General features: G+C 51.4%; 4 protein-coding genes across 4 annotated transcripts; 2 read left to right on the plus strand and 2 right to left on the minus strand.

Annotated features, from left to right (window-relative positions):
* Window positions 1–1,390: 1,390 nt before the first annotated feature.
* Window positions 1,391–2,779, minus strand: PODANS_1_9850 (uncharacterized protein; the record flags this gene model as incomplete). The annotated part of the gene is made up of 5 exons (XM_001908613.1): window positions 1,391–1,869; window positions 1,929–2,260; window positions 2,341–2,450; window positions 2,523–2,557; window positions 2,698–2,779. 5 exons carry the CDS (start codon window positions 2,777–2,779, stop codon window positions 1,391–1,393), a joined length of 1,038 nt encoding a protein of 345 aa, XP_001908648.1.
* A 536-nt stretch (window positions 2,780–3,315) lies between these two features.
* On the minus strand, window positions 3,316–4,634 carry PODANS_1_9860 (uncharacterized protein; the record flags this gene model as incomplete). Its single annotated transcript, XM_001908614.1, has 4 exons — window positions 3,316–3,850; window positions 3,907–4,018; window positions 4,081–4,436; window positions 4,612–4,634. The coding sequence occupies 4 exons, from the start codon at window positions 4,632–4,634 to the stop codon at window positions 3,316–3,318; spliced, it is 1,026 nt and encodes a 341-aa protein (XP_001908649.1).
* A 527-nt stretch (window positions 4,635–5,161) lies between these two features.
* PODANS_1_9870 (uncharacterized protein) lies at window positions 5,162–7,654 on the plus strand (the record flags this gene model as incomplete). The annotated part of the gene is made up of 1 exon (XM_001908615.1): window positions 5,162–7,654. One exon carries the CDS (start codon window positions 5,162–5,164, stop codon window positions 7,652–7,654), a length of 2,493 nt encoding a protein of 830 aa, XP_001908650.1.
* A 2,874-nt stretch (window positions 7,655–10,528) lies between these two features.
* Window positions 10,529–12,149, plus strand: PODANS_1_9880 (uncharacterized protein; the record flags this gene model as incomplete). The annotated part of the gene is made up of 2 exons (XM_001908616.1): window positions 10,529–11,477; window positions 11,536–12,149. The coding sequence occupies 2 exons, from the start codon at window positions 10,529–10,531 to the stop codon at window positions 12,147–12,149; spliced, it is 1,563 nt and encodes a 520-aa protein (XP_001908651.1).
* Window positions 12,150–12,282: the final 133 nt, after the last annotated feature.

Raw genomic sequence — 12,282 nt, forward strand, 5'->3', positions numbered from 1 at the left:
TGATGAGGAGGGACGGGATGGGTTCGCCAGTCAAACAAAGGCTAAGGGGGGAAAAGTATGGGGAGTCTGAGGGGGGGTGATGGTAGGTTGGAGTATGACATTTCTTTTGGGCAGAAGAGGTTGGCGATTCCGCAGACGAAGCTGGAGGATATCCTCAGGGATGGTGATAAAGAAGTCGGGGAACCGGCGACGTTCTTGATGAGTCCTTTTGATTTGGGGGCGAGTAGAAGGGAGTATTTTGAGGGGGTTGATCAAGCAATAGGAAACAAAAACAGCGCGGATTTCTTTGGGGATTTGACTTGCCTAGTTTCTAGAAACGAGCTATGGGGATAGACAGTGATGATGAAAATTTGGAGGGTCAAGAAGAAGAAGAAGAAGAAGAAGAAGAAGAAGAAGAAGAGGAAGAGAAACTGCAGAGCTTCGAGGATATGCTGGAGAAATTGGGGATTGAGTGGGAGGTGTATAAGGCTATGGGGGTGGTGGATGGTGAGGAGGACACACAGGAAAAGGAGTGAGCTTTTGTTATAGAAGGAAAATCCCCCACCTACCCGAAAATTGGTGTTGTTTGATTGAGCACGGGAGTAAAGCGAGCGAGCAAAGCGGAATGAATGGGTTATAATGAACTGAGATGATGAACTGGGTAACAAATACATCGGTATTATTAGCAAAAACAAAGCAAAAAAAAATATTGGTGGGCAAAAATAAGGGTCTGCAGAGGTTTAGCAGGTAAGGTATATTTAGTGTTGGGTTGGGCTATGCTTTTTTTCCCTTTTCGAAGCGATAGTCAGGGTTGGTCAATTTGATTTTTCTGTTTTTTTTTATCCAAAGGGATGAATGAAGGCAATACAAGCTGGGATGATCAATACTACCCCTGGATTGTCGTAACGATTCACAAAACTTGCAAAAGCAGACACAGCAAATCGAGCCAAATCATCTAACTTCAATGCTCTATTTTTTTTTTTTCACGTCTTTCCATTCCTCTCCGGGTATCCCATATGCATCATTCATCACTGATGCACTCCCCATCACCCACACTCGGGGCCATTCTTTGCCAGTCCAGTCTCCTTCCTCATCATCAGAGGTATCCCTTTGGCTCCCTTTTTTGCTGAGATAAAATACAGCAAGATAAACAAAAAAAAACGCCAGAAAGACAACCTGCTCTATCTAGTAACTAAAGCCCCCGAAAACACCTCGCTTTTTTGTCGCTTCAGATATGGTGCGCTACCGCCAGAGCGTCAATCCCGAAATCTTCATGTTGTGAGTCTCGCCCCCATCCCCCCATGCAACTTTTACTTGTTGTATGTATGCCAGGCGCAAAGTGAAAATGTAAAAAAGAGTAGTTGGTTATCAGACCTTCCTTGCTAGATATACCAGGGAAACCGTGATTCGCCTAGCACATCTTGTACAGGCAGGTTCCCTCAGCCTTGCGGGTGGGGTCCTCGGTCTCGAGACGGTACTCGATCTTGATGTCGAGATCGCGACGGTTCTTCTCGTTGGGGCGGTTGTGGAGAGAGCACTCAATCTTCTCTCCTTGCTGGACAGTAAGCATATCCTTGAGGTAGAAGACGGTCTGCTTCCAGTGAGTGTACTTAGTGTGTGGCCCAGTGGAGAAGCGGACTGTCTTGTGGCAGGCGGTAAAGTCAATGTCGAACCAGGCGACAAGAGCGTGGATGAAGTCATCCCGTCTGGCGACGAGGTCGAATGGGCAGCTAAAAGCCAAATCCTCGACCGTGCACTTGTAAAGGTCGAGGGTGAGAACGAGAGATGGGTCGGTAACGACGGCCTTCATCTCGACAGTATCGACGAGAGGCTCAGACAAGGCGGTCTCCTTGAGAGGCGAGTAGTTGAAACCATAGACGTTATCCCAAACTGCGACATGGGTTAGCCCCGGACAGGAATATCCTAGCGCAAAGCGGAAGAGCACTCACATCCGATTTTCTCGTCCTTGTAATCGCCGTCCTCAATACCAGCAACATAGATGCTCGCCTTGTCGGGGAAGATGAGACCGTCCTTGACAAGGTACTTGTCACGGGCATACAACACAGTGTCCAACATGGACTCGTACAACAGGAAGTAGCCCATCCACTCTGAGATGATAATGTCCACCTGGGGGAAGGGAAGGGTAATCTCCTCCATCTTGCCCTGGATGAGGGTGATCTTGTCGGACAGCCCGTTGACCTCGACGATCTCGCGGGCCTTGAAGATGATGGTGGACATGTCAACACCAATGACATGCTTCGCGCCAGCCTTGGCAGCGAACCTGAGAAACAAACTGATCAGCCTTGCTTTCTTCTTTTTTTTTTCTCCCGGGGAAGTCGGGCGAGGGAAGGATGGGCGTACATCGAGAGAATACCGGTGCCGCAGCCGACATCGAGAACGACCTTGTCCTTGAAGATGTGCTTGTTTTGAACGATGGCGTTCATGTATGATCTTGTGCGGACCTCATCTTTCTGTAGAGGCGCATGCCAATGTCAGCCATAAATTTTTGAGGGGAAGATAAGATAGGCTCCAAGAAAACATACCAACATCTCCTCGTGGATGCCTTGATAACGAAAGCGCCAGAGTTAGTACAATTATTCCCCATCAGCGAGCTTGAACGGTGTCATACCATGATGGTTATAGCTGTAGGCTGAGTGTTAGCAAATATCCCCCCTACAAAAAAGACACATAGCTTTTTTTTCTTCTTCCAGACTTGCCTGTTGAAGTAGTGCTGCTCGGCGTGGTCGAGCTGCTTGAGGTTCTTCTCAGCAGTCTCGATATCCATAGCGTCGTTGACCATGTTGGGCTGTCTGTAGCGAGGGTCGGTAACTGAAGATGGTGACGAATTATTGACCCGGGTCAGATTGGAGAGAGAAAAATCAGAAAGGAAAGAAGAAAAATGGTGCTGGGACAAGCGCGATATGGGAACAATGGGGATCTGCCACTGGCCTGGGCTCGTCGCGCAGAGAATTTGGGTGGAAAGGGCCCGCTTAATCGAATGTGGGGTAGTTGCCCCGCCGTCAAGTCCCTGTAAGAGAAAACACCCCACTAAGGCAAACAGGGTCCTCAAGAAGCGACGCTACGAGACGTCAGGCATGATCAGGCAGAGGCAACATCCACGATTAAGGGACCAGTCAACAAACATGGGATGACCCCTGAAAGTCTAATCATCTCGAGGAAACGCTGCAGTGTTGGACTCCCTATCTCAAGATGTGAAGAATTGCTGTTAACCCCCTCAACTCCGAGACCATGCAAACTAGAGTCTAAGCAAAGACCAGATCAGACCGTGACAGACGAAATATGCAACACCATGTACTCCTTGCTTCCCTCCCCAGTTCAAGCCATGCCCGCCAGCTGCAGCAGCCGATTACCGGCCTTGAGGTTAGCACTCTCATAGGCCTTGGAGTCCGGAGGGAAGGTTCCGTTGGCAGCCCACAAGTCAAGCAGAGGCTGCATCGGCTCCAGCTCCTGCGGCGTGAGCATGGCCATCTCCATCCCAGCCAACACAAAGTGACTGAAGCAACTGTTGAGCTGCTTCTCAAGATTCAGGTGGTAGAAGGGCTCCACAAAGTGGGCCCAGTAGAGATGGGCGTACACGCGGAACATCTGGGTGAAGATGGTCTTGCAGATAGTCGAGAACTCCTTGGGAAACCCACTACGCTTTCCAATGTACTCATCAAATCCGTCGGTGGCGATGGCCGAAGGTGTGAGCTGCTGGTGCTGAGAGAACGAGACACCAGCAGGGTTGGTGGGGAAGACCTTCTCGTCGTCGACCTTGCCAGAGATCCAGCGCTGCATAAGCGTCATGTACTCGTAGGCAGGCAGCTCAATGGGCTCAAAACGGTTGTTGAGCCATGTGTAGGAGTGGTTACTGAGGAATCATGTTAGTATTGGCTTCCGCTATTAGAAAGATGGGACATGTCTCACCCTCCAGCTGACATGCGAGGGCATGTGGTCGGGTTGCAGATGCTCTGGCCATTCTCCTCCTTCTGGTACACAATGCTGACAAAGTTCCAGAGGTTACGATAGTGCTCCACGACTGTTGGAGTTGTCAGCAAGTGAGACAATAAATCGTAAAAATAAAAATAAAAGGATGCCTACCTTGACAGGCAACCCATTCACCCTGCTCGACCGCCTTAGGTCGACGACTGAGGGTCATAAAGTTGCCTTTCACGATCTGCTTGGCGTAGGCTGGGTTGAGCCAAAGCGGGAGCGGCTTCGGGAGGTGGTAGGCGGCCAGTTCATCGTCTATGGAACCGGTCATGTTGGCGGTTGGTGGTAACGGAGATGCAGGGACAGGTGGGAGTTTGGAAGAAGGAGAAGAAAGGTTGCTTGACGAAAGACTCCTCTGAGAGAGGCCCCCAGGAGAGTTCAGTTTGCCGTCCTCCGATGTTGGAGATATCGGACTCTTGCTGTTGGGGCTAGGTTTGCTGGAAGCTCCCCTCAGCCGGGCATTTCTGGGGGATTTGTTAGCGGGGACTATTTGTGTGATTTGTTGTCATCGGCGTGACTGTGAGGCCATGGAAGGAGCGCTTGATCAAGGGGGTCGCTATGTGTACTCGATAACATATATAAAAGGCAAGAGCAAAGTGCTTCCAGATGCACCAGTACAAGAAGACCTGTGGTACTTACATTCCGGAAAACAGGTTCGACATTGTGACACCGTTTGACTGGGTTTAAGCTATGTTTAGGGGATATTGGAAGGCAATGTGGTTCAAGAGCTGCCAGACCAGCTAGCTGTAAGAAATTGAGAGTCAAACAGTGATGTTGGAACCCAATTGACGTTATTTACAACCGTCACCTAGTCGTCTCTCTAAGTAAATTAAGTCAAAAAGGGGGAGGAAACTGGCGGTGCCTCGAGAGACCCGCAGGCCAATCTGAAACCGTTGAGCCAGAAACCACGCTAAGCATCTGATGGGACCAATCAGCGTCGTTGGATGTTATCTTGGCATTAGAGGTACGTACTCGAATCACGTGCCACCGCATGTAGTTCGTGACCTGCCAAGCCAGGCAAGCCAGAGACTCGCTGCATCCCATTCGCGTCACCTCGATCCGACCTCCAACCGATCCCGGGCCGCACTTTTGCGTGCATATACACACACACGTTAAGGGTAGGCAGCAGCCTCTCTCTGTCTCTGGTTAACCAACAAGGGAGGACCGATGGGAATGGGGAAAAGATAAAATGGCCAGTTTGCCTTCTCCAGGATCCCGGGTCGCCAGACGGTACAAAAAGCCTGGTCGATTGTTCGACACTCTTTTGACCCAGAGCACTCGAATTGTTCCCAGTTCAGTTCCCAGCCAAAAGAGTCCGATGGATGAGGAACAACCGCTCCAAGAAAAGATTGCATTTTTCAATCAGCTGGATGCCTTCGATAAGCTTGACGAAGAGGATGACCGAATTGATGCCAGGGAACAGCAGCACAGGGCCAAGTGCAAGGCCTTCTTCCAACCAGCAGTTCCTACAGTGAAAGAGAAGGGAAACACTATCAATCCTCTTTCTTCACCTCGCCCACATCCAGAACCAAGGCGGACAGCGTCGGTGCCCACTCCAACCGCACCTACACCCGCTCCAGGAGGTTCGGCAGAAATTATCAAGGCAACCCCAGACGCCACCACCATTGACAGTACCACCTCCAGAACCAGGAGGCGCCTAATTGCAGATACTTCTACTTCATTCATTGCTGAAACACCAATACCAGATTCCACCCGTCCAAGAGTCCCAACAACATTACGGAGGAGTATCACCATGCCAGTTTCAACCTCTGCCTCTGCGGCTGAACAGTCGCCGTCAGCTACTACTGCTCTTCGAAAGCGCAAACGGTCATCTTCCGGGAAAGTGATCCCGGAATCAGCTCAAATATTTCGTGGCTTGTCTTTCTTTTACATCCCTAACGACGATGTTGCACCAGCCAGGAAACTTCGGATTGCCAAAGCCAAAGATTATGGGGCAGAATGGGTTAGGAGTCTACACAATGCGACACATGTCATTGTTGACAAGCACTTGTCATACTCTGACATTCAGAAGATACCAGAGTTTGGGCTGGCCGCCTCTTTGATCGTCGTCAATGACGAGTATCCTATCGACAGTATCTCGTTCCGGACACTACTAAACCCCGACCAGAGCCGATACTGGGTCACAGGGTTCCCATCACCAACTTCCGAATCCACAGTCATAACAATATCATCCCGGGACTCTGAGCCTTCGCTTCAGGTCAAAGAACCCAAAAGCGCCGGGAGACAAAGCGCCAGGAGACAAAGCGCCAGGAAACAGGACACTGAGGGCTCAGAAGGAACACCACGACAGGAAGATAGCTCGTTTGAGAACCCTCGCCCAACTAGAACCACTCAAGCTGCTCCGTTCGAAATACAGATCCAGTCATCTGTTCCACCTCATCCCACAGCTCAAACGACGGATGGTCCCAAGGATGAGCTGACGAGCTACATCGAGCTCCTTCAGCAGTACAAGGACCTGCCGTTGGACCACGAAGAAGACGACGACATACAATCAACCAAGGACGCTCAGGAGGACTCGGATCCCGAGCCGGGCTCCGAAGATGAGCGCGCCCGCAAAAAGCCCGCAACACGCTCCCGCGCCTCTCTCAAAAAGACTATTCCGTTCGAAGACCGCTTTGCCTGCAGCCGTGGCGGCACGAAAGACAATCCTGCCTCCTCCGCTGCCAACAACCCAAACGCCAGGACAATAGAAGTTCTCCAATCCATGTGCGACTACTACACCAAAATTAATGATCGCTGGCGTATAACGGCCTACCGCAGAGCCATCACCACACTCCGTCAGCAGACCACCAAGAAAATCACCACCGCCGAGGAGGCCTACACTCTCCCCAACATCGGCTCCCGAATCGCCCGGAAAATCGAGGAAATCTGCACCACCAACAACCTTCACAGGCTTCAATATGCGAACCTTGAACCGACGGACAAAGTCCTCGACCTCTTTCTCAAAATTCACGACGTGGGACTCTCTAGAGCAAACAAGTGGATATCCCAAGGCCATCGGACCTTGGAAGACCTCCTCACCAAAGCCGACCTGTCGGCCAACCAACGCGTCTCGATCGAGCACTACTCGGACCTCACTTCCCGCATCCCCCGCAGCGAAGTAACCCAGCTAGCGGCCTTTGTCCAGCGTGAAGCCTTCCTCGTCGACCCAGACGTGGAATTACTCGTTGGCGGCTCGTACCGCCGTGGCTCGGACACGTCAGGCGACATTGATTTCATCATCACCAAACGCGGGACCACATCCTGCTCGGATCTTGTCCCGTTTATGAACTCGCTTATATCTGTGCTGTATAAGAAGAATTTTTTGGTGGCGACGTTGTCGCAATCGAGAAGGGAGGGGGAAGGGAGTAAGTTTTTGGGATGCTGCAGGTTGCCTCCTGGGGGGAAGTGGAGGAGGATTGATTTGCTGCTTGTGCCCGAGACGGAGTATGGAGCGGCGTTGATTTATTTTACGGGGAATGATATTTTTAATCGGAGCTTGAGGTTGTTGGCGGGGAAGAAGGGGATGAGGTTAAATCAGAGAGGGTTGTTTAGGGATGTGATGAGGGGGAGGGGGAGGGTGGGGGTTACGGAAGGAGAGTTGGTGGAGGGAAGGAGCGAGAGGAGGATTTTTGAGGTTTTGGGGGTTAGGTGGAGGGAGCCTAGTGAGAGGTGGTGTTGAGGGGGGAGGGTGACGATGGGGTTGAGTTGGATGGGAGTGAAGATGATGATGATGATGATGATGATGATGAATGTGGTGTACGTTAATGAGATTATCTTGCGTATTAGCTTCATGGATGAAAGAGTGGGTATCTAAATAGCTTTTTTTTTTTGCGGGTAAAAGTGGTGTAGTGATGGGGGGGATAGATACTCAAGCTTGTTATCATAGATGAGACATGATGGCCCCTTGTTTTTGAACGACATTAATCAGAGCCTGACAATCCTACAAGTCACTCGTTGAAGTCATTTCGATTTTTACTGTTTGATATATCACACTACACGGACACCGCCGGCTTCCTTAGCAGTAAACACCAGCTCACCAGCAGTGGAGAAAAACGGCCGCCGGCGGACGATCGATGGCGATTGTTCGTTAGCAAGCGTAAGCTTAGCTTCAACGTCTGGTAGTGTATGTAAGCTCAGACTTGAGATCCTTGACTGACCTGGACCTTGACTCTGATCTTGACCCCCGGTGTAATAAGGTCTGGTCCACCTTGGTTTCTTATCTTTTACCTACCTACCACCCCAAGGTCACATGCCTCACCGATGATGTGTCTCCCCTTGCTTGGGTTGGTTATTTGCATGATGGGTGGTGAAGATATGACAGGTCTGGCGGGCATAAATCCTTCATTAATCTGGCATTGATAAACACCAGGTTTGGGATTTGAATTGGTGAGTGATGAATGAGCAACCCCCACACTCCCGCCCAGATGGTTCGTTCCTGGTTTTGGTTTTTGGCGCGCATGATGATGGGATTTGCGCTAGTGTCGAATGGGCATTTGAGGCTAGTCTTGAAAAGTGAAAGGTGAGATAACGGAGGGCTGAGGGAAGATCAGGGTCTTTTGGAGAGGAAGTAATCTTCGGGGGTGGGAGAGCTGACAGGTGATCGGCGGGGGAGAGGGTTGAGAGGGTTGATTGGTATATAGCACCACTTGCTGTATCTCAGAGGAGATATCATGAGGTCTGGGGAGAGGAATGAACAACGTCTCGGCAGTCCGGTAAGGAGAAGGAGAGGTAGCCACATGCAGTCTCGTCACGGCAGTGGTGATGATATTTTGAGGAGATTGTCACCTGCATCTCACCAAATAAATGGAAACAAACAAAGACGACATTATGAAGGCCTGTAAGGGGAGTGTCTGCGCGTCAGAGTGAGTGGCTTTGTGGCTTGCAGGCTGGGCTTCAGCGTTGGGGTTTTTCGGGGTGTATGTAACGCCGTGATAATATGTAGGTGAGACTGTATAGTAGTATGTTGGTGAGACTGTATAGTGGTATGTTGGTGATGAGAAGCAGTGAGGTGATCCACTTTGAGTGAGAGGCATCTGCAGAGGCAAGCGTTTCGATGATCCTGGGGATGCAGGTGGTTCCTGAAAGTAGCGTCAGATAGAATGGGTTCTGGGCGGGACGGGACGTTGTTATCAGTAGTTTATTTCTTGTGATCTCCATGCCGTAACATTCAATATCCGGCTGGCCGAGCTGAAGCTGAGGTGGTTGGGGATCGCATTGTGTCAAGAGCTCGTGACGCTGGTGAAGAGAATCTTGAAGACATGAGTGAGATGTGTTGCTCTGTGCCGCTGCCACATGGACGTTGTTTGTGGTCAGTCATGGCAATTGTCAAGACAATTGCCAGCCTTGGGAGGAAAAGACGTTGAACTTCCACTTACAGAAAGTCAGTCAATCCCCTGAACACGCGGGAGAGCGGCCCCACGTAGCCCCCACGGCACCTGAGAGCCACACGACCGGGTTAGTCGGGCCAATCAGGGCCCAGGAGGCTTATCTTTACACCAAGCTTTTAGCACGTCTCAGCGAATCGAGTTATCGTGGAGCTCCCTTTCTCGGTCCACTCCAGTGTCACCCTCACTCGAACGTCACTTGCTTTGCAGGGGAGCAAGGGTTGTCTCTCACAGCCACCACTCTCCCTCCAACCTCGAGCCAGAAGGCATCAACGCTCGTTCTCGTCATATGCGACACTTGCTTTTTCTGCTTCACAATGGGTCCAAACGCCCCCGAACTCGCAACCAACGCCGAGCTGGTGGGATCCGGAACAGAGGAACTTGGGAAGTGTTCTCCTCGGAGGCAATGAGCAGAGAACAACAACCTGAAGAAGGAGGGTGACATATTGGTCTCTATCTTCGGCCCCCCCCCCCCCTTCAAATTTCCAGAGCAGCATCGCAGACTTGGCTCTGTCCGGAGGTTCCTGGTCAAGACATGTTTTGTGCGACCCATCTTCAGCGTCCGCAAAAAAGCACTTACTTGCCTTACTCAGAGCCCAGGTATGGATCTTCAAGGCCCCCGAGAGATTGTGCTCATGCTCCCGTTGCTCTCCAAGGCCCGCGGGAACCAAGTGGGAACCCAAGCCTTATGATCATAAACATGCTCGAGCCCCCAAGGACGCCGGCGATGCTTCTCGCCTGACTCCCGTTCGTTTTCCATCCCACTTCCTTCTCTTCCCGTGCAGTAGCTCAACCGTGTGGCTTGTCTCCCCCGATAAGCCAAGACACCCCGTCGGTGTCAAAGCTGATTGGCCCCCCGCGAATTGCTTCTTTCCAGAAAAAGTCCCAGGCCTACTGCAAACCATTGCTAGCCTGCTGCCGCTCATCACTTTCTTCTGGGAAGATCAAGTTTTTTCGCCTCCAGGCATACTATCTATTATTGGGTGTGGAAGACATTCCTCACGTCCCTTCGTTCTTCTCTGTCTCTCGTTTACTCTTGTTCTATCCGACACATCCGACAATATCTGCACCTCACAGACGACCACTTATACACTTGTACACCACCTCACCATACACGACTGAAGGCAGCAACATAACCTCCTGGACGGCCAAGTCCACACACCTTCAAAATGGCCGCTAATACCAACAACCAAGAACTCTCCAACCTACCATACATCCCACTCGAACCCTTCACAGGAACTGACCCAGCAGGAGGCGATGCCCTCGTCGAAGACCTCAATGTCTGGTACCAAGCCGGCGACATCTCCTTCATGATCATGTCCACAGCCTTCGTCTTGCTCATGATTCCTGGCGTTGGCTTCTTCTATTCCGGTCTCGCACGCCGAAAGTCGGCACTCTCCCTCATCTGGCTCTCTGTCATGGCCGCGGCCGTGTCAACCTTTCAGTGGTTCTTTTGGGGCTACTCTCTCACCTTTTCACATTCCGCTGGCCCCTTCATTGGGGACCTCTCCAACTTTGGCTTCCGAAACGTCCTCGCCCATCCCTCCGTTGCCTCGAGCCGCATCCCCGATTTGCTTTTTGCTGTTTACCAAGGCATGTTCTCGGCTATTACCATCGCCCTGGCCACCGGAGCCGTAGCAGAGCGCGGGAGGATGCTTCCATGTGTTATCTTCATGTTTTTGTGGCTCACTGTTGTGTATGATGCCGTTGCTTGCTGGACTTGGAATCCATCGGGCTGGTCCAACAAGATGGGTGGGTTGGACTTTGCAGGTGGGACACCGGTTCATATTGCATCTGGAGCGGCCGCGTTGGCGTATAGTATGATGCTTGGAAAGAGGAGGGGTCATGGCACCCACGAGTTGAACTACCGGCCGCACAATGTGACGCATATTGTCATCGGAACAGTTTTCCTGTGGGTTGGGTGGTTTGGTTTCAATGCTGGGTCTGCGCTGGCCGCGAACATGAGGGCTATTATGGCGGCCGTGGTGACCAACTTGAGCGCTTGTGTGGGTGGGATTACGTGGTGTGTGTTGGATTACAGGCTGGAGAGGAAGTGGTCGACGGTTGGATTTTGCTCGGGGGTTGTGGCTGGGTTGGTGGCTATTACGCCTGGTTCTGGTAGGTCCCCTTTACCCACCTCACCTTTTTGTGAAGTTGTGGCTAACAACATCAACAGGTTACGTCCCAGTCTGGGCCGCCGTACCATGCGGCATCATGGGCGCCTCTTTTGCCAACTACGCCACCAAGCTCAAGTTCCTTCTCCGCATTGACGACGCTCTCGATATCTTTGCTGTTCACGGCATCGGTGGTCTCGTCGGCAACATTTGCACCGCTTTCTTCGCTACCAACACCATCACCCGCCTCGACGGTGTCTCCTCTATCAAGGGTGGCTGGCTCGATCACAATTGGATCCAGCTCCCTATTCAGCTTGCCGACTCTTTTGCCGGCGGTGCCTATTCTTTCGTTTTGACCTGTGCTATCCTCTTCATTCTTAACCTCATCCCTGGGCTCCATCTCCGCGCAAGTGAAGAGAGCGAGATCCTCGGTATTGATGACGCCGAAATCGGCGAGTTTGCCTACGACTATGTTGAGCTGACCAGAGAAGTCCTCAATGACGTCGAGGGTGACAACATGAGCTCTTACAGCGCTGAGCAGCCTATTCACCAAGGGCAAGGACGATATGGTGTGGCTATCTCGAGCGGGATGCCGAGGGAGAAGATTGTGAACATGAGCATGCCGTTGACGAACCACAGGATGTATGGACAAGGGTCGGCTGATCATGCTCAATAGTTGTGGGTTGTCGGTTGAGGACTTTTTGGATAACAATCCTTGACGGGGAGAGGAGCACTTGTTTTGTTGTGCGATCTAGACCAGTTTCTTTCTTGTGTCTTCTATATCTTCTATGTTACACACACACACACAC

Source organism: Podospora anserina, chromosome 1 (assembly GCF_000226545.1).
Source record: "Podospora anserina S mat+ genomic DNA chromosome 1, supercontig 2".
Taxonomy (NCBI): domain Eukaryota; kingdom Fungi; phylum Ascomycota; class Sordariomycetes; order Sordariales; family Podosporaceae; genus Podospora; species Podospora anserina.